This window comes from Megalops cyprinoides, chromosome 3 (genome assembly GCF_013368585.1).
Source record: "Megalops cyprinoides isolate fMegCyp1 chromosome 3, fMegCyp1.pri, whole genome shotgun sequence".
In the NCBI taxonomy this organism is placed as follows: domain Eukaryota; kingdom Metazoa; phylum Chordata; class Actinopteri; order Elopiformes; family Megalopidae; genus Megalops; species Megalops cyprinoides.
In genome coordinates this window covers 45043737-45065887 of record NC_050585.1, presented here as the reverse complement: position 1 = coordinate 45065887, position 22151 = coordinate 45043737, and the positions used below count along the sequence as shown (strand labels likewise).

At 46.9% G+C, this 22151-nt stretch overlaps 1 protein-coding gene across 2 annotated transcripts in view; it reads right to left on the bottom strand.

Annotated features, from left to right (window-relative positions):
- Positions 1 to 12661: 12661 nt before the first annotated feature.
- LOC118774716 (rap guanine nucleotide exchange factor 6-like) overlaps positions 12662 to 22151 on the bottom strand; it is a 91581-nt gene continuing 82091 nt past the window's right edge. Inside the window, exons 23-32 of one of the 2 annotated variants that reach the window (XM_036524159.1) lie at positions 21140 to 21263; positions 20527 to 20550; positions 19681 to 19901; positions 18590 to 18772; positions 18002 to 18145; positions 17592 to 17705; positions 15839 to 16049; positions 14709 to 15202; positions 13645 to 13935; positions 12662 to 13093 (exon numbers count right to left, since the gene is read on the bottom strand). In XM_036524159.1, coding sequence (XP_036380052.1) covers positions 13071 to 13093; positions 13645 to 13935; positions 14709 to 15202; positions 15839 to 16049; positions 17592 to 17705; positions 18002 to 18145; positions 18590 to 18772; positions 19681 to 19901; positions 20527 to 20550; positions 21140 to 21263 — 1829 coding nt within the window. In that variant the 3' untranslated portion in view covers positions 12662 to 13070. The remainder of the gene's footprint in view (positions 13094 to 13644; positions 13936 to 14708; positions 15203 to 15838; positions 16050 to 17591; positions 17706 to 18001; positions 18146 to 18589; positions 18773 to 19680; positions 19902 to 20526; positions 20551 to 21139; positions 21264 to 22151) is intronic. The other variant, XM_036524160.1, reaches the window with a different exon arrangement.

The window sequence follows — 22151 nt, the reverse complement described above, 5'->3', positions numbered from 1 at the left end:
GACAGAAGCTGTGGCACTGAGCACGCACACAGCATGCCTTGCAGCTCCCAGCTCAGACAGATATCTGAATACTTTATGCATTTACAGTGCCACATTGGTACCTGGATGCCAGGTGACATCAGTGCAAGGTCTGAGGAGGGGAAAATGACAGGAGGAAAATTTTTTCATATACCTTACTTACGTGCCTAAGGACTCTATGCAGAGTCCCATATAACAAAAAAAAAGTTCTGCCATCTTTGGAGCAGATCTGGAGTATTTAATTCGATTGAGCACTTTGACAGCGAGTGCCCTTTTTTTCCTGTCTGTCATAATGCTGCACTGGTATGTATCCAAGCCCTGCACTCATTGAAATAAGAGGCGCGCCAGAGGCACAGGCATGCCTGTCTGCTCTGTGCATCAGTCAGCCTGGAGTGGGATGGTGCGGGTGAGATTCAGTAACCCCCCCCCACCCCCCCATCCGTCCCCCCTTCCCCCCTTCCCCCAACACCCCCCCATCCCCTCTCTGAGCTCACAGCCCGCTGCCCAATTCCTCTGCCTCACACCAAGCGGAAGGACACGCTCCCTCCCTGACATGACATGATGGAAGTAATCAGAGGGTACAGCTTAGCTGGGCCACATATGGGAGCGCATCACCATCTGCGCATATAGACACAGGCATGCGCAGGCGCGCGCAGTCAGACTGCCGTAAAGTGATCCCTCGCAAATTCAGTTTCAGTCAGGGTCCTTTGAGGGGAAAAAAAAAAAAAAGAAAAGAAAAAAATCGAGCTATTTCTTCAGTCTGAGTTCCACTGTGCAAACAGCTACATCAATCAAAACTGCACTGGGCTCTCAGCCCACCGGCATACTAACCGGAGCCTGGATTTCCTTGCACATATAGGGATCACCTAAAATGTCATAGACATTTCACTCTAAAAAAAAATTTTAAAAAAGACAACTGAAGGAGGAGAAAAAAAAAGCCTTGTCTGAGAAGAGTCGTTAGAGCAGACCTGCTCATGACAGGAGCAGTCAACTGTTCCAGCAAAGAGGAGTAAGACAAAAACCTCTGCTGAAGCACAGCTCAGACTGTAATACTTAGAGACCAATGTGTGCAGCATTATGTGATCTTGTGGTTAGAAGCCGTTATGAAAATGGGAGTTTCTGGTTCACTGGCTAGCTAACCTGTTACCAAAGACTTTAACACTGGTTCCCTCTCTGTTAGAGAGTTGGAATGGTGGATGGGGCGGATGGCCCAGAGATTGACTAGAATGGCCTCTGCCTGGTTCACAAACACAAAGGCAACAAAAATAGTCCCAAGAGTAATTCAGTGTAGCGGGACCCAGTGACGCAACTGAGACATATAAGTGAGTAACAACAATATTCGTTATTGCCATTACTATTATTATCATGGTTAGCATGGCGTTATCAGACATACTACTACTAGTATTACTAGTATATAGTCAGTATCATAACTGTAGCTGTTTTTTCTGGAGGGGGGGGGGGGCTAATGTCTTACTTAAACTTACTTTTAACACATGATCCATATACTGTTAAGTACCTGTACCACTAGGGATTCAAACCTGCAACTCCTGTTTTCCTAACCACATATCGGGGTTATTTCGCATTTCCCCTGCGTGAATCCTTAGTCCTGGGTAATGACCAGCTGACTGAAGCAGAGTGACAGATGTGAAAAATGCGACTGATTTACAGCCAGCGCGACACTGCCAGAATGAAAACCTTTCCATTCACAAAAACCGCGGGGTGGTCCACGTGAACACATTTTTTTTCCTTCCACCCGGAGGGCTACCAAACTCTAAAAACATTTTTTTTAACACTGCATGGGTGAGATATGAAAGAGTGGGCCGTTTTTGAATGGAAGGGCTCAAGACCATGGCTGCGTGGCTCAGAGAAACACAGGAGTGCGGACTGAGCTGGATGTGTGCTCGTGTGTCTAAACATAGAGAGACTCACAAACGTCAAGCGCTGTTTTCCTATCTCGCTGTTTCATCCATTCCCCTCCGCCACTGCGCTCACCGGCAGCAGTTACGTCTCACTGCCGCGGAGGGCGGGTTGAAAGACCTTCTCCGCGATGCGGCAGATATTAGCTCTCGTAGAACGGACGCGCTAACCCGCCGGCCAACGCGCAAAGGTAAATATCAGTGAAATAGGAAGGGGCCCGGCGTAAAATCCTAAGCACGGCCGCCTTATCTCGCATTTCAAAAGAATAACTTTTCATGTATCTAATAAAAGTCTGTGCGCACCGCGGCGAGGTTTTAAATTGCCTTCTGCTGAATATGTTTATGGAATCCGAGGTAAAGGAAATACGTGTTAGCTTAAGGGATGCTGGGAGGGGAAAAAACACAACCATGAAAGTCAAAATGAACAAAGCAGCGGGATGTTATTTCTGGAGGTATAAAACCCACAATGGTCCGTGCTCTGTTCAAATAAAAAAGCTATTAAACTGGGTACAATAAACACTTTAATCTCCCTGAATGCATATGATCTGAGAGATGGAAATCAACTACTGTATGGGGACAGGAATTCAAAAAAGCGCACACTACTTCTACCTGCAACAGCACCTGTTTCGGAAACTGCAGATGGCGATTCCACGAATTAACTCATGTTTCCCTGTTCCGAGCCGTTCAAATTAGCCATTAGATCCACCGGCAGATGGGATTGTTTACACAGATTACAGAACGAAATAACTGTTTTGTTCACATAATATATGTGTTATGTATACATCAACAATTACATTTAAAATGACAGCAGAAGGAAATAATATAAATGGCTCTAACATATGACGCGCTGTAACGTGAAAATAGAATCCACATATTTTATACTTTACATGTTAACATAACGTGGTAACCGTTTGCTACAGGTGGTCAGACGGCTGTCCTTTTGCATGAGGGGCCCAGACTAGCTGATACTGTATCAGCTGGGTACAAAACACAGTCTTTGCATACACATCTGTGACAATCATGAGTCCTTGTCACTTGTCAGGGTGGCAAACATGAAGACGCATCCACTGTCAGAGGTGGCCCTAGTGTGGGTTATGACTCTGTTGCAACCATCGCTGATTGCTGCCCATATACTCAGCTGTCATTGACAAGGACATGACAGTTTTCTCACTGTCACACTGCCCCCAACACCAAAGAGCAGGCAAGGCACTACTGTAACACCTTTGATTGGACCAGTCACCCTAACAGTCATGTGACACGGGTGTCATACTCCCCCTGGCATCTCCTTACTCATGGATGCCACATGGCAGAGCTGGAGCCTATAGCTGAGCATGCAGCATTCTGTCCAGATGTTTAATTGGAATGAAAATGAACTGAAATGACACTCCATCTCCATCACTGGATGACTCAAACGTTTTAATTACATCACGTAAGTGATTACGGTAAACATTGATGACTAGAATAAAGGTGTCAGTGGCTGGGGTGTTTGAGTGAGTATGTGTGTGTGTGTGTGTGTGTGTGTGTGTGTGTGTGTGTGTGTGTGTGTGTGTGTGTGTGTGTGTGTGTGTGTGTGTGTGTGTGTGTGTGCGCGTGTGTGCGTGTGTGTGTGTGTCCGCTGGCACCCTGCAGCTGTGAGGGTGCTTGTGTGGCATGCCATGCCCACTGCCCTCGCTTGCCTCCTGACCTTGGTGGTGCTCCGCATTAAACAAAAACCACGACATGACACCGTCCTGTCGGCCATGTCACCGCTGCTCGGGAAAAAAAAACTAAGCGAGGCCTTTGATTAACCTTGCTCAAGATGACACGGCTCCGGGGGCAACTGACAGGGCAGTGCCGAGGTTGTTCTACGAATATCTCCACTCTGGCCAAGCACGACCCTGCACGCGCACACACACACAAACTCAAATACACACACTCACACATATGTTCACACAAACTCAAACACAGACACACACACTGTATATTTATACACACACACACACACATCTTGCACAAGTGTTCTCAGAACCCTTGATGAGCAGACTGAGGTAAACCTGGCTTTCTCAGACTCCTCTGTGCCACACAGTCCCTTTTCCAGTGGCGCAGCCACTTTATAGGATTGTTAATGTCAAACATTTCACCAGAAACAAAAGTGTTGATAACATAAAAACAAACCAACGGAGCAATCTAATCTGGGCTCACACGACACGTGAAGCGTGTTTCAGGCATATTCCAGATCCCCGGGCTCCGAGCTGAGTAGCGCTGCTGAGGAACAAAACACCTCAATCCGCCATAAACACAATCAGCCTGGAACGACCTGTTCTTTTTACCACGCTGTGAAAGTCGCACCGGGGGGAGGAGGGAATCGCCAGAGGATCTGCCAGAGCGTTATTTAGACCTTTGACTCCCCAAACCGACGGCAATAAACAGCCCCATCGCCCATCATCATCATCATCTCTGTCTTCATCAGGGGGCGCATTAGGGTAATGGCCCCGTTGTCCTAATTAGGCCCAGTGATCGTCACAGAGGCCTGGTTCTGTAATCAGGAAGGGGAAGATTGTGCTCAGTGATTGTTTTTCTGCTTACCTCAGTGCGGCGCTCATGACTGAGGGCAACCGAACGCCGAGCCAATGTCACAACATCGCTGTCTGTTAACGGCGTCTGTTGCCAGCACACAGCAGAGGAGATCGAGAGGCTCAGAGTCGCTGGGAGATGTGGGGAACAGCGTGTGAGGAAAGAACTGCCGACGAATACAATAGAAGCAAGCGCAATCACTGTTCAACAAGGACAGAATTGAGTCTTTTCGCACAAAGCCAATTTCTACTATTTGCATCTTAATGGAAGTGGCAATCTTACTCAGAGAATACATTTTCTTAATTGTCTTAACAACAAATGTTCTCGATCGAAGCAGCACTTTGCAGAGCAGCGGGGAGCTTTGAATGCGTCTGTCCAAAGGAATAAAAACACCACCACCTTGTGGTCATTGTTGGAATTGCAACTCCGCGTGCTGTTAAGGAATGGAGGAACAGTCAGCAACCACAGTTAACCCAATATCAACAGCTCACCATTACTCTTGAGCCCTGTAATAAATTGTCCCTCACGTACCTTTACTGTTTTTAAGCTTTTACCTATTAATTTCAGTGCTTTGAAGAGAAAACATTGCTTCTGACTAGGATACAACTACAACTGTTTTGTCTTTTTTTTTTCTTGTTAAAAGTACCATAGAGTTGTCCCGATTATGAAACATAGTGCTCTAGGGAACAGAGCCTGAGAAAAGAATCACTGAGATGTCAAGAAGGCTGGAAGTTCACATCCCAAGTGGAACCTTAATGGCTTCAGTTGATATCCTGATATGAATGGACAAGATGAAAAATGTAAGCCCATATTTCACGGACTGAGAATATTTGCTACACAAATATATGCTTTAATATGCAGGGAAAGATCTAAATAATGCTATGGAAAATTGTCAACTGCAAATAGGAGCAGCCACATTTGAATGAACCATATAGTATTGTGTCCTGAATGCAGAAACATGTTCTGCACCATTGAAATCGCTAGTTGAAGGGCCACATCCATTTTGCCATTCCGCCCATGCAATGCGCTCCTATCGAGCCCCGCTCCTGACAACGGCCGGGGTGGCGGCAGTGTCCGGGAAACACGTCCCAGCTCACCGCTCAGACAGTGGCCTCGCCGCAGGAGGAACCGGCACACGGAAGGTCAGCTCGATCGGCTCGGACGCATGAGTAATGATACGCGGGAGCGGCGGCGGCTGACCTCGGCCCGCACCTTGGGGAGGCGAAAAGGCAGACAGCAAATAGAATCAGACTCGCGTTGGGGGAAGGCCGGGAGGATGTGGACAGATCCATTGATCACGGGGAGCACCTTGCGCCTTTGTCGGCCGGAAGGAACATGAATCAGGGGCCCCCGCCTCACAAGCGGCTCTCCCGCAGAAGGGAGCGGGTCGGGTGGGGGGGGATGAGAGGAGCGGGAAATGTCCTGGTCTTTTTATCTCCAACATCAAGCTTACAGAACCTGACAGACCCTATTGGCTGTGTGCAGATACAGGCTGGACTGCGGGGTCATGCAAAACAGCAGATCTGCACTCCCAAGCGTGTTTGTTTCAGTGGCACATGAGCATGACAGTGCAAAATAAGGCTAAAAGGGCAGGTGGCTCACGCGGAAGGTGGTGGTGGACCATGCTGCTCTTTCACGTGTGCATAATGGAAGCCTTGGCCCAGACCTGTTGTCCTGTTCTTTTGGCTTCAAGGGAATGTCCAAGTTAACTTGCCGAAAATACTTGCGGACACATGCAAAATGTATCTTTCCTCTCCTTAACAAACTCACTGATGACTTCTTGGGGGGGGTGGGGGGAGGGGGGGATTATGATGTATAATGCAAATTGCATGCGATTGCAGGGATCAGCTTCCGTGGAGCTGGATACTCGGCGGGCGAACTCCCCCAAGAGGGGTGAACTTTGACTCCACTCGGCCAGGCGCGGTTTCAGAATTCTCTGTGAACTCGGCAGGCTTTGAATCCGATCTTTAATATTCAGGCCTTTGCATCCCTCATCAGCTTAATCAGATATCAATGATGTAGAACCATTTAATGAACTTTCCAGCCAGAAATAAATAAATAAACCCAACTCCTTCCGAGCCTTTGGATGGTGACCTTGCGAGGCATCAGAAACTTGTATTTTTGTGTTAATGATCTCAATGAGAAGTATTTCTAATATATTTATGGATTTTTAGAAGCAGAATCTAAAAAATGTTGTCAAGGCAGAGACGATTGCTTCCTCTGCAGTGCTCAAGGTGATTTAGTGCTGTGATATTACTGCTGTGCAGGAAGTCCTGGCCAACAGCACCTCTGTGCAGGAGCCAGCATTTCCCACTCAACACTGGGCTTAAATAAAACACCACTCCAAATAAAGAGGTGTTCTGTTCAGACTCATGTTCCGTCACAGATTATAAACTAGGGCTGGAACGTCAACCGACAGTCCCAGCATTTTCACATACCACAGCAGAATTTTATAGTGAGCTCCTATCCAAATCAATCAAAATACCAGAGCTTTATGTACCCCTACAAGCACACATTATGATCGAAGTGATGAAAAGAAATGTACACTTTACCTATTGGCCATTCAAAGGCATTTTTTTTTAAATTTTATTTTAAACAGCACATAAAAACATAATCAGCATGCATTCAAGCTGCATGAAGAGATGGAAAACCGTAGCACCTACCTAATGCCACTACTTACCACATCTGTATTGGATGAGGCGAGAAACAACCTTTGATCAATGAATTAAGCAAGCTATCAGTCACATTCAGTAAATCCACTAGACCACGCTCAGAGGAGACAAAATGTCCTGTCAATAATTTCCTACTAACGCTATGCCAGTGGGTCGGGACCTGTTTTTTTTTTTTTTTTTTTTTTAGAATAGTCCGATTGACTTCTTCTCCAGCAGAAATGGCCTATTTACATTGCCTCAATGACTAGTTTGTTATTTTGCATGAGAATTTATTTATTTATTTAGGCATTTTGCACATTTAAATTTTTGTTTTTTATTTTGGTTGTGAAACATCATGGTTGGACTTTTTTGGCTGACGGATGATGTCATGTTGGCTTAGGATCGTAAACTCACGCCAGAAACCCTGACTAGGGACTTATTTTGGAAATAATGAATATGGACTGATTAAAACCCAGTTGAGCATGTTCCCATTTGAACACATAACTTGCTTTGCCATCTGTAGCCATAACCCATTAGATTTTCAGAAACAAGTTGACCCTGAAAACAGCATGTGCTCAAAATGATTTTCAAAAAGCCTGATTCAAAGGGATATTGAGCCTAGCAGGAGAAAAGGGAACTCTCAGAACACACGCTTGCATAACATGCAGGTCGGCTCACTAATACCGACAGGAGGCACAGTCAATTCCTTTGAAAACGCTCGGTGCAGTTTTGCTAATGACTTCATAAACCACTCTATGAATAATTCTTATTTCTCTCATTTACGAGGGGTGCACATGTTGCATCCTTCAGCCATTGTAATTAATACACCGATCTAAAAGATTCATGTGAACAGGATACATCCTGGGTTAACTGCTGCAAAAGCCTTACTGCAGCATCCTGGGAGATGTAAATTTGTTTCCTGGTGAGATCATCTCTTTCACACTGGACTAAGAGAGAAAGCGGACAAATATATCGTTGTCAGTGTTGCCAGCTCCTCTCCAATGAACGTAGTTACTGGTTGATCAAAAGTTGCTATAAGTCGCCGGATGATGCCATACGTTAATTTATGTATTAATGACGTATGAAAAATACGGCATGACTCTTCCGTTATGTGGGTACTGGTTATAACATAAAATTCGGAGAATGTAAAGGCAATCCCTGCTATACATCAGCTTCACCTTGTTGGCTTTTTTAAAAGATGTAATCGACTAACGGTAGATAGTTACCCAACACGCCATAGCTAGCAAACTAGCTATACTAGGCTAGCTGCATTTCGTTTGGCATTAATGATGTCAGGCCAACTATGCAAATGTCCTACAATAAAACTTTAACAGTTTCTTAGCCACTTCAACAGAATTGCACGTCTCCAGCTTCTGGGTAACGTAAAAGTCTGTACTGACCAGCTACTTCGGAAAACCCGCAGTTGACAAGGGGTTTCTGTAAATTATCAGGATTAACCATGACAAGTTTTTATAAATTAGTTTATTAAACTGTGTAGGCTACTGTCTATAATTCGTATGCGCCGGGGAAAGGCTGTTTCCTGTACTCAATGGGAATATCGTTGACCTCACGTGACTCCCACATTATTGCCGAAGTGGAAAAACCATCCCGACCTTCGCAAGTCCCTGACATCATCTTCACGAGCGCTGTCTGCATGATTTTCACCGCATCTAAAATAATGTCGAAATCGTTCACAAGTCTACCATCTGCGTATCAGACTACTGGTATGTATGTTAATTGTCATGTCTATACCAGAACGAGACTAATTTGCCGCCTCCGTTGCATGCAACCCCTGGAGACGTTCAAGTAGAACACAGACACAGCTCATATCTATTTTTGAATTAGCTTTATATATCAGCCGGTGTCAACCTGATTCTCTGAGGGATGTCTGATTGGTTGCCACATTCCCAATCAAGGATAGGCTTTATACACTGATGACTGAACAGGCAGAAATATAGAATATTAATGCAAACACCAGACAGTTGATCAAGGAATTTTGTCTGTCATTACAGTTCTCCCAATGTATGAAGTCAGTGGAGGGACTTATTTAAGTCTGGTTTAAATATAGAAAACACATGACAGATTTCAGGGCAAAAGCTTAAAACTGATTCATAAAGAACTCCTTGAACAGGATGGTGAAATACCTTACTACTACATGTCATATATTTTAATCACTCCCTAGTTTAATGCTACATCCATAATATTCAAGAGCTGGGCTGTTTAAATTCTGAATTTGGATTATGCTGTTGCATGTCACAGAACGTTTATGCACTGTCAACACGCATGCAGCCAGGATATCAAGAAAGCTTATTCACCTACGCTCGCCTGCATGCACGCATACACACACACACACACGCACACACACACACACACACACATGCACACACACACACACACACATGCACGCACACACACACACACGCACACACACGCGCACGCGCATGCACACACACATATACACACACACACACAAAACACAACAACGCTTAACATAGTTTATTGTTGTCCAAACTCATATCAGTAGACTTGGAGAAATAAACAGTACTTTTTAAAACATTCTTTTAAACAAAAATATAACAAATATTTACACTCACTGGTAAAAATACAAAAAAGCATACAAGCAAAATTGTCTTTCTAAAAGACATAAGTTACAACAGCTATCAAAAGTGGTAGACGAAAGCAACGGGCTGGGTAATACTTTTTTTGTTACGGACAAGTGCAGTACAATTGCTACCAGTATGTTTACAATTGTGCTGTTCTGCCTTATGTCTACATTTGCTTTACATAAATTTCACATCTCACTTATTGCATTCCAGATACTATAGTAGAGACCAGCTATCAGCGAGTAGTGAAGCACAGAAGTCATTAAAAATGCCTAGTCTTCCAGTGTTGTCAGGAGTAAAGCCAGAGAAAATAGCCTTTGGATGAACTGTTAACGAATAGCTTTGGTAATGGGCACATATGAAAACTATGAAAACTGATTAGAACACCGCACCCTTAGGTAGCCAACAGTAAAGTGACAGCTCTCTCGTAAAACCCAACCCAAATGAAGCTCACTGCCTTACATGTAAGTAAATGGAAAACTGATATGAAAATTGATTTTCATAACCAATGCATTTAACTTCTACGATTTTGAGAAATGAGCAGGACCAGTCTACCTGCTGTAAATCGATAAAAGCGATGAAACTATACGGTCTGACGGAATAGGTGTTTTTTTTTTTTTTTTTTTTACATAAGCTCGTTCCGTTTGATTCAATGGGATACACGTCACACTGTTTGGTATGCTAAGGGCTATTTTTCTCTTGAGCTCCACTGGAGAACAGAAGAACACCTGATCAATATGATCAGCTCACCTGAATTGGAACCACAGCAAGGCCATGCAAAAGCAAGCCACACTGCTAGCCGAAAACACACGGAGAAAAAAACAAAAAAACAAAAAACACCTCTGTTGAATATTTGTCTGACAGTCGACAATGATTTCTTTGTGTGTTTGCCCTAATATTTACATGAATCTACAGCTGTTCATTTAAATTAGGAAAATATAAAGATCAGGAATATATCTCTCTGTATATATAATATATCTATGATTTCTCTTCAAAGTTTGTGGCAGAAGGTAATACTAAATGTTGTTTAAGCTGTTGGGGAATGTGCAAAGACCGCAGATACCACCAGCCCAATACTGGACAAAGGGTTTTCAGTGCGGGAAAATATATAAACTGCTTTGCAAAGAGAGCAAAAAACTGACTGTGCCAGTTAAGACAACTAACATGCTTTGGTGGCAATAGAGTGCCTGCTTTCGGAAGAAGTGAATTCTGGGAAATTGGCAGGGTCAGGCTGAGTTCTGATGCTCCACAGTGAGGCCTGAACTTTAAAACAACGTTCCACCTGCTCACCTCTGAAAAGGTGTCCATATGCATCCAGTTAACCAGCATCCCTCACCACAAGGGCTGGGGTGGGGCAGGGGAGCAGCCTTTGGCAGTTTTCACGGTGGAATTCTACACACAGCACTGAGGGAGAGCCCCACGGAGCCCAATGCACACCACCCCCCACAGCTCGTCTAAAGCCCAAACGCAAACACAGCTGAGAATTTACAAATGCAGAACCCATGTCCAGAAAACAAAGTAAGAAAAATAACCCTCCACAGATTCCTGCCCTACCACAGAAAAAGGGCAATCACGATCTCGGGTTTTATTGTAACAAAATATTAAAAATACAGTCTTTACAGATAGCTCTTTCTTTTCTTCTCAACTATACATAATCAGTAACATTAATTTATAATAAACCAAAAATATATGTATATATTTATATATGTATATATTACCATTAATATATTCAAGTCTTTGTATGGCAAAATGATACAAAATAAACACTGGGTCCCAACAGCAAAAGAAAAGGAAATCAGAGATACTCCAGTTATATCCCTAAATATAATACAATTCTACAGTTCCCCATTTCTTCACTAGAGGGCAACAGTTTCATTAGAATATACAAATATATATTCGCTTGCAGTAAGCTGAAATCACTAAGCAGTGTCAGAAAGTTTCACAAAATGGAGGTGACTTTCCCAAAGGGTCTCTGGCAAAGCATGGAGATGAACAACAGCTCATACAAATATAAATCCTCCATTAACTAACTAAAATCTCTACTCATGTACATTGGTCACATCCTAAATTTACAAGAAAAAAGGATGAAGCTCTTTTCATGATAACCAACACGGTAGGTGAGGTACCCATTAGATCAAACACATACTACTGTATGTTTACAACGCTGCATCCATACAAATCTTACTGCAGAAAAAAAGCTGAACTCAGTTCAACACACAATAGGCTTCTTGCAGTACGTTAACTCAATATTTGAAGGACAACCTAGCTATTACAAAAAAAAAAAAAAAAAAACCCGACTGTAAACAAATTGTAATAACTTGTGTAAACAGTTCTTTAACTTTTGGCTGCATGTCTTGTCTTAAAGCTTACCATTAAAATGTTTATACAGTATCGATACATTTTCACTGTACTGCGGGAAACAAACACATTGTTATTTAACTGCACTAATGTTTTGTTATTCCACGCATTAAAACAACTCACACAGAGCTTACTGAACAGATGAGACAGCAGCATGCCACTGAAGTACCTCGGGTGATACCTCTCCAGGATTAAAAGGTGGATAGACTATGGAAAGAATGCTCTCACAGTGGCCTGAGATGTTGTTGAACTCAATGATGTGAAAAGGAGTTATTACAAGAGCTTCGCACATACTACATTCAAATAAAGGGAAAATTTAAACCCCTTTCAGTCCTGATTTAAGGATTCTTACAGAAACTACCACGATTCTGCTTCATTTGAAGAAGGCTTCTGCTTTCCCCCTGTCCCTGGCTGTTTCAAAATTCTAATCACACATTATTTTAAAAAAAGTATACATCAAGCATGCAACTTAAAATGCTCAGAGTTGCAACACAAGTTAAAACTGAAAAATTAAGCAGTCAAAAACTGTGTTCAAAAATAAAAAGGGAATAAAAGTTTTTTTTTTTATAATAAATTAAATTGGTCTTTCTGATGTAAAATATAGCTGTGGATGTGATGGAGTTCAGTTTAACCGAGGTCCAGCTCCCATGAGTCCATGCTGAGCGCTTGGCTCTTCCTTCTGCACGGAGAGTGCACCACTGACAGTTTCCAAACACACCCTGGTCCAAAGTCTCTCTTCCATGAGTGTGAGAACAATGTAAAAAAAAAAAAAACAGAGCCAATGATGTAATGTCACGTAAAAATGATTGACTGTTCGCTCATTGCCCTGTCCAGGGTTGAATGAGTGCTCCAAGCTGAGGGCCACGGGGGAGGCAGTCCCAGGGGGTGGGGGGTGGTGCAGCGGCAGACCGCTTTAGCTTACGTGACCCCCACGCCCCTCCCGGTGCCCCACCTGCCCCGCACACGGCCAGCTAAACAGCCGAAACCTGCTCATCTGTGAAAAGACAAGAGAGAAGGAGAGTGTGAGGACAGGCTTCACCACGGAGAGAGCACAACAGCCGCAGTTCAAGTCAGCAACTTATGCAAGGCATGTGCAAGTAGGTGCAGTGTCAATCAATACGCCTGATTTAAGCTGACCGTTAGACATTACGATGCTGGTCATGCCCGAGTTTGCAGGAACTGTGAAAAATGCGAGCGTCAGTTTATCAGCTCTTTTCAGCGAGGGACATTTTTTTCAGCACCTTAAACTGCCTGTGCCTTCGCCGCATGCCATCCATCTTTAAAACCCAAGAACATAAAGAATTCAGCACAACACTGGCGGCAAGCAAAGACTGCATTAGCAACAAACACACAACAAGCTCTGAGAGCGGGGGAGGCCAGTTTACAGGAATCCCACTCTCTCTCAAGAACAGGCAGGCAGCAACAAGAAGTAATTCACAATCAAACAAACTCAAACGCAAGCCCGACTTCTCCGGCGGGTTCCCCATTAGCGCGGCCCCTGCTGTTGCCGCCGGGGGGGAAGGGTTTGTCTGATTGTCAACGTACCATCCTCCTCACTATCTGCTTGGCTCTGGAGGTTAACACTGCCTAGCCTGGGCTCAGGGGCCTGCGCCAGCCTCTTCGCCTGCGTTAGGGCGTCGGGCGGCAGGGGCAGCCCGCCGGGGCTCTGCAGCAGCTTTGACCTCTGCAGGGCCACGCTATAGTCGGGCGGTTTTAGGTGCGGGTGCCGGGCCGCTCCTTCCTGCACGTCCCCCAGAGAGAGGCCCTGGTATCCCGGAGGAGTGGGGGGCGGGCCCCTGAACCTATCGTCCTTCGTGGGGGAGGTTACACAGTACACTGGCGGGGCAAGGGGGAGGGAATTTGATGATGGGGGGGAGGGGGGGAAGGGGGAAGGGAGGGAGGGAGGAAAAGAAAAAGAAAATGAAGAAAATAAATCAATGAGATGTTAACAATGTTACAAAAACACTGGTAAAAAAAAAAATAAAATTATAAATGAAGAAAATACACAGGATGTACGATGAATGGCAGCAGCAGATTTGGGCTGTAACACCACCGCTAACCCCACCCCTCCCACCCTGGTTGACGTTACCCCCCCATCTCACCTTGTTGTGACAGGTTAAGACAGTAAGAGCGCGTTGAGTGTTTGATTACTGCTTCATTCTGTGCTCTCTGTACAGCTAGCTACACAATACACATTAGTTTGAATGCATTCATAAATCTACTAACTCAACATACTACTAATGTGTTTTGTTTACAGGTAATCACAGCTCTGTCATAACTGTAAAGATTCACTGGTGTGTAGACTGGTTGAGGGGTTAGCTTACACCTAATGGCTGAAGGATTGAAAGCTTCATTGGAGCAATACAACAAGCAGGATAGAGAGCCCCTTATATCCATCTTAGCAGTGGACTGCAGAGAGAGCTAGCCTTTTCCACTTTGCGTTAGTGCTGTATTCATTAGCCCTGAGAGACTGTGATTAGGGCGAGCTGTGTGCAAACCTGAAGCCCCCACTGAAATCTGCTGGTGTCATTCCTCAGCACTCTCTACATTAAGTCACAACACACATGGAGTTCGCACAGTGCGGGTGAGGAGCCGGGCGGAGCCCTCACCTATGAGTCCCTTTTCTGTGCTTGAGGTGACGGTTTTGTAGGCGGTGTCCGCGCTCGGGGTGACCTCGGAGGGCTCCCCCTGCTGGCCGGAGGGGTGCTCGGGGGCCTTGCGCTTGATGGTGCCGTAGTTGCCCTCGTAGGTGTCCGAGAGCGAGCTGGAAGAGGCCCAGCTCTGCCGGGATAGGTTGAGCTCGGAGCCCTCCCTCGAGTGCCTCTTGGTGGCGGAGGAATTGGTGTCGTCCTGCCAGGCGGCGCCCGCCTCCACTTCGGCGATGGGCCCGCCCAGCTGCATGTGGCGGAAAGCGGCCAGCTCCCAGGTCCGCTGTGCCGGCAGGCTCTGGAAGCTGTCGTGGGAGTTGCTGGAGCAGGACGTCCAGCTGCCCCGCCCGCTGTCCGCCGTCTCCACGGCAATGTGCTCCGGCGTCAGCTCCTCGTTGCTGGCGGAGGATGTGAACGCGCAGCCCCGGACCATCGGGGGCCTCGCCAGAGATGAGCTGATCGAATTAAAGTACAGAGGTCAGAGGTCAGAGGACAGAGGTCGCTCCTTTCACAGTGAGTCAGAAATGTCACGGTCAACCACTCTCAACCAGGAACTGTGAAAGTTACTCTGCCTCCAGAACATAGCCATGCTACCTCGGAGTTTGCTTAAGATCTGCAGCAAAAGCACAGATTTATAACCCCTGCTATCTGACTGAGCCACATTAAACAGAGTCTGCTCTTGCAGTCGAGTTCATTACAAACAGAATTTGTCTCACTGAAATGATTTTTACAGACCAGTGAAATATCTGTTTAACTGGGAGCTCAAAACAAATGAGGTGACAGTCCAGGCCATTAAAATATCACAGGAAAACAAGAACATCACTCTCGCATTTATTATATTTTTTACGATGGAGAGCAGTAATCATAAAAAATCATCAATAAAAAAAAAGAGTTGTTTACTTGGCAGAGTGAAATAGTCCACATAAAAGCAGACAGACTTATCCTACTGTGCACATGCGTGAAATGCACATAAAAATGAACTTTTTACAAAGACCGGAATCCTGTAGGGATTCTGTCTGCAATGCAGTGCTGCGGAGAGCTGCGCATTAGGACACGCATCTGCGTGATGCTGCTGTGTGAGTATGTGTTACCTGGAGCAGGGCTGGCTGCAGTCGGGTGCGGGATGGGAGGGGGCGGGGGTGTCCGGCGGGCAGCTGGGCTTGCTCGGGCACCGCTCCTCCACCCCCGGCACGGGCATGGAGTCCACAGAGCAGTTACTGACGATGCTGGAGCGGGAGGAGATCTCGCTGTGGCTGGAGTCCGACAGGTTGTCTGACTTCCCCGCCGGCATGAGCGTGTAGCCTGCAACAGAAAGCAATGCTCAGATTGTGGACAAACTGTTATAAAAAAAAAAAAAAAAACCTGCTAACAGTTACTATTGCACCAAACGCACGCACACACACGCGCGCACACACGCACACGCACACACACGCGTGCACACGCACACACACGCGCGCTTCAGAATGTCTTCTGACAGAAAAGTGATAAATAAAAGCTGAGTCATGTGATCTGTGGGGGAGATTTTTTGTTTTAGGCCATTTTCAGTCAACTCTGCTGTTTTAAGTTATACGGATAACACAGACACACTGATAGAACTGCTGTAAAATCTGTGTTATTAATGGAACTTGGCATGGTGCTTGATAGCGTCCAGGTTATTTGACAGCGAAACCGTAGGCGATATGTATGTGTGTGCGTGACCCATACTTTCTGGAGCTTTTTCAGTACTGACCACAGCATACCAGTCTACTTCTGACAACTGACACGAGTGTGATGAACAGATCAAAGGAACAGGGCAAATGAACTGAGTTGATGACAGACGGGTCGGTTGAGACGGTCTAAATTAGGGCATCTGCATGTTTGCAGCAAGGTACAGAGACTCCAGTGTCAGTTTCATGCTTTATCACGGGTAGTGAAAGTTAAACAAAGTTAAAACTACATCCTGAACGCTTAACTTTTGCTTAACTGCTGATTATTTTGTGAGCATGTTTATTTTGTCATGCTGTCTGAAGTGAACCCTTGTGCATAAGCATACCCAAACCAATTGTCTCGTCAGAGCATTAGTCGAGTAAAGCCCTGTGTTGCTCTCTTGTTTATTTCCTTTCTTATTCCATCTTGTGTCCTCGCTTCCTTCCATGTTTGACTTATCTATGTTTGTACAAATATATTTCAATGTACAACATCAAGTGCTATATTTCATATTTGCTCTGAATGATGTGTGGAAACTGTAACAGTAGCAAATAGTTTCTAACTCTCATATCCTGGATACAAACTAGAACAAATCACAGCTCTTTTGATTCCAGTTCTTTAAAGGTGTGTAGGATGAGATTTACTTTTTTGATATTACTAAATCACCCTCTCTGTATAATAACTACAAGCTCCACTTATGGATTCAAACAATCCAAATCTGCAACTGAGACTGAGGCTACAATAACACTGTCTTCAGAGAGTCCTGCTTTAGTCCTGAGCTCTCTCAGATGGTCTTCCTCCTCCTGTGCCTGGCCCGAAGGAAGAGCCAGGGGAATGTGGCGCTGTCCCCGCTGGACGCCTCCAGTCCTGCTCTAACTTCCTCTCCTGCATGAGAACTTCCTGCCTGCTCTCCTGGCTGGCTCGCCACAGCTGCTCTCTCCCTGGACAAGCTCCTCTCCCTCAACTTCCTGAAGGGCGAGCACAGCCTCTTCCTGAGCGGGGACTCTGGGGGGTGTGGCCTGGGGGGCGTTTCGGCCCCCGGGGGCGTCCCTGGCCCTGGCCCTGTCCCTGTCTGCTCTGCCTGCTCTCCCTGGCCGCTCTGCTCCCTGCTCGACTGCTGTGTCATCTGCAGGATTCTCTTGTGCAAGAAGGCCCCACCTATCCCGTAGCTGCGGGAGCTGCCGGCCTTGGTGCTGGCCTCGCTGGTCAGGGACGACGAGGAGCCCGAGAGGTTCATCTGGCTGGAGTTCTGGGACTTGGGAACGCTGCCTCCTGCAAGAGCCCGAGACACAGGGGGGGAGAGAGGGAGAACAATGAGGTTCGAGAACTGTAGAAGAGAACACCTGGGGAGGTGAGCGTTTCCACATCGTGAGTAATATGGCTGAATTGACCTCTGTGTGGGTGCTTTGCTGGGCATTAACGAGCAGGTGCAGTTAGGACACTGGGCTGAAGAGCTCAGGGTGAATCCACACAGTTGTCTGAATGACACTAGCAAAAACCCCAGCAACACGAGGGGTTGACAGTGTGTGTCCGGTCTCGTAAATCAAGGCCGCAGGATGGGTAAAGACCTTTGCGCGGCGAGTCCTGAGGGGACACAGTGGGACTGGAGTGTAAGGACGACACGGTGGACAAGGTGTCTTCCGGCGCCTTCTTCGGGGTCCAGTCCTCGGCCGAGCTGGCCGGCTTCTTCACCACCTGGGGAGAGCTGGAGTCTGGAGGGGAGAGAGAAACCGCAGCAAGGTCTATTACTGCTGATCCACCCAGAACACAGGGAGCATCCTCATTGGCTGGCTGGGGGTGGGGGGGGGGCCCTGGCATTGCAGCGGGAAGGAAGCGGCTCAGGATATTGATTTACAGCACGGTGACACCGCACATAACTCCCCAGGGAGCGAACGGAAGGCCGTAACAATAACAACAACACATTTTATTCACAGGCAACATTTCTAAAACCCGCAGGCGCTCTACAACAACGTAACTCAAAAAACACAAAGGACAATAAAAGGAAAATACTGTGCAACACCGAAGCTGACTCAAAACAAGCAGTAAATACAATCGGGGAAACTCACAGATGATAAAAACAATAAGCCAGGGAAGAGAGCGACAGGACAGCTGGCCACCCACAGAGAGCAGCTGGGGCCGCGGGGAGAGGAACTCACTGTGGGCGGCGATGTCCTTGGCGGTGCTCTTCTTCCGCAGGGGGTACAGGCTCACTGGAGGCACCTGTAGGACCTGGCTCATGCGGTTCTGGGAGTGGGACTTCCCCGACGGCAGCGCCGAGCGCAGGGACACGGGGGACATGTCGGACTTGGTCGACCTCCTCTCGCTCAGGTTCTTGGACACTGCGGCACCGAGACGGGGAATAATTAATCTCGCGTCGAAACAGTGCGAGATTATTATACCCCCCCCCCGCCACCAAAGAGACAGTCATCGCAGAAATGACGGAGCTATAAATAGGCTCGCAGTGAGAGGCGTTCGGTGGCTCAAGGTGCAGGTGGAACGGGAAGTGAGAGAGGGGACAAGCAAACAAACAAAGAGACTGTGACAAATGTCAGTGCAGCTGAGGTGACATCTACCACAACAGGCAATAGGTTATCCTCCGTCCAGAGCTTACACTTCAACACTAAAACTTAATTTAGATTACCGGCAATGAATTACATATATGTAAGAAACATATCAAATCTTCAAGGTGTAAGCTACAAATGACAAAAAACACTTATTGATCCACATGACTCCAAGAAAAAGCGTACTTTTCACCTCTTTTTTTAATGTAGCCCATGCAGTCCAACATTACAGTAAAGAGGACTATGGATGGTGCAAAACAACATATATCCACCAGGTGGCAGTGCGATGCAATGAAAACCAGTCCCAAATGTTTGACGTTCAGGAACACAGAGCAGCCGTATTTCAAACCAATTACCAGTCAATCTTATTGAATTTCAGTTCTCACAAGCACCTGGTGTTCGGTGCGCGTGTTTGTGCCTCAGCCGTGGACAAAAAAAACACACAGCGTCCTCTTTGTGTTCCCAAATCACTGGCGTTCCTGCATGACCCCATTTTTCACAAAGATTTAATGCTTCACGAGATCACCGCCAGTCGCTCTGGCCAAAATGAAGGCAAAATTCCCTGCATTAACCCTGTCGTAAATCGTGATTAAGGCGCAACCCTGTGAAGGAGCGTCAAAGCTTGGCGGGTGGGAGGGGGAGTGGGGGGGCGGGTTGCGGCGACAGGAGAGACAGAAGCCACTCACAGGTGCTGTAGGCGGGCTCGCACTGGAGCGACATGATCTGGAACTTCTCCTCGTCCGTCTCCACCTGCAGGTTGGACAGGTACTGCTTGACCTTGCGCGCCATCTGCGCGTCCTCGTACAGCTTCTTGGCGTTGAGCAGGGAGCTGCGGCGGACGCGCTTCTTGTGGGCCCCGCCCTGCACGTCCAGCATGTTGGAGTTGGTGCTGCCCTGGCTGAGGGACCTGCGGGGTGGGAGGAGAGAGGGGAGGGGGGTCAGGTTTACCGAGGGCAGAGAGCGGGGGGGCGACCGTCACAGGCGCATGCCGCCGGCGTTCTGTTAATGCAGCCCACGGGCACGGAACTGGCACAGCTCACTTAAGGGTGCAAAAAAAAAAAAAAAATTCATTCTGAGCATTCGTTATGAAAATGGGAAAGGAGGAAATGCACTGGGCGCATTCGTTTCATGGATCTGATCTGATGGGTCGTGTTTGTCCTCGCTCCGTTTCGCATTCCAGCCACTGTCTGACACTGGAACCTCTGAGCAGAGCAGGTTAATACAACCATGCAACATGGGGGGGGGGACGTCTTTCACTGATGCACCATGCCAAATAAAACAAAAACATCCTGGCTGATGAATGCAAAAGGGTTAGGAAATGATGACGAATGGGGGGGAAAAAAAAGAAATATGACAAATGATGATGTATAAACGGCCATATCCGCAAGCTGCTGCAGTCCAGGGTGAAGATGTGTGGGCTCTGTAGCGCCCTCTGGAGGGCACGGGTGTTAATGGCACAGTATGGGAGCATGCGATTTCATGACAGCGGTGTGGGATGCAGGGAAGTAAAAAGTTTGGACCACGGGACTCACCCAAGGCTTTTCCACCTCTTCTTCCTGCAAGCGAGACCCATGAACATTGAAGCGGGGGGTTCAGATAGGCACATTTAGAGATAAGACGACCACAAATACCAGGGATAGACGCATGGAGTACGGAGTGTGACCATAAACACACAAAGAGGTGTCTGCAAAAGGCCATCTGACCACGGCTTCCAGTTCCGAAAGAGCACCAGATATGTCAACCTGACATTTATAACGAGCCCTGTACTAATCTGTCTGTGTGTCATTTTCAAACTTCCCTATTGAGTGGAGGAATTATGTCCATTACTAAATTACTCTACTTACTTTACACTTATTCAGAGGGACATCACTACTGTAAGGAACTGCCGTTAAAGGGACCGAGCATTTTCTGTCTATGAATATATTGAACAAACATGAGATGCACTTACAGAGTGGCTTGTAAGTCCTGCTACACATATGAATGTACAGATTGCATCATTGACTTGAAAAGGCACAAGTGGGACATGGGCCGGAGGGCGGAGCGTGTACTCTGAGAGTAGCTTCAAAAGCCCGGTGGCGTAATGGGGGGGGGGGGTCTCTGCTGGGGGGGGGGGGGGGGGGGGGGGGCTTCCATTTGCCAACCTACCGCTGTCTGAACATGAGGGCCGGGTCCATGTTGGCTGAAGTCATTCGGACCACGTGCCGAATCTCCTTGGCAATCATCCGCAACTTCTCGAAGTTCACCAGCCCCTCCACGCTGGAGTCGTTCCCTGTGGGGGGGGGGGGGACATGGCAAACTCAGCGAGAGAAATCAAGAAAAGACGCTGTTTGTTTCTGAAGAGAGGAAAGTGATATGACTGTAAACACATTTATCGATGTTGTTACCCCCCTCCTCCCTGGAACCAGGCCCCAGCTTCTCCCGTTAATTACCGCGACGCGCCGGGACAGGTAGCTGACGGTGCCTTTTTTTTCGCGGCCCCTAACGCGCCCCTAACGAGCACGGGATTGATTTATTTTTTCACGTTATTATTCATTATCAACGCATTTGCAAACGGCTTCCTGGGCGCCCGGGGAATAGGAGAACGAGTGACAAATGAGCACACGCTGTCACTCGGGCGGTGGCGTGCCGCAAACACGGCCGTCCGCGCCGCTGTAATCTGCGATAATGAGGACAGCCGGCTTGCGAGGGTTACAACACCTACACCATTACTCACTCCAGCGGTGACTGGTAATAACGCTTCTCTTTTTAATCAATTTCCCCATTTGTCTGGACGCGTTGCTAAATGGCTCCACAGACCGGGGATGCCAGGAGATCCCTCCTCTTTCTGCTCTGTGCTCCTTTCCCCATCGGTGCAGACGCTTACGTTTGGCCAACGCGTACCGTAATTCCCCTCGACACAGGCAGGCCGCAAGAGCCTGCCTTCACTCCCACCGCTTTGACTTATTTGGAAAGGCGCAAAACGTGAGAAGGATTGGAATACAATAGCAGAAGTAAAAGTACCTTTTCTAAGCTGCTGCTTAAAGGTCATTTCTCGTGAAGAAAGTGCAAAACAGATCAGGCTGCCTGTTAGTTCTGCTTTAAACTGAAGTAAGGCTATTATCAAGCCACAGAGACATTGTGGCAGTGGAGCTTTTCCTTCAGGTAACTGCTCATTAAT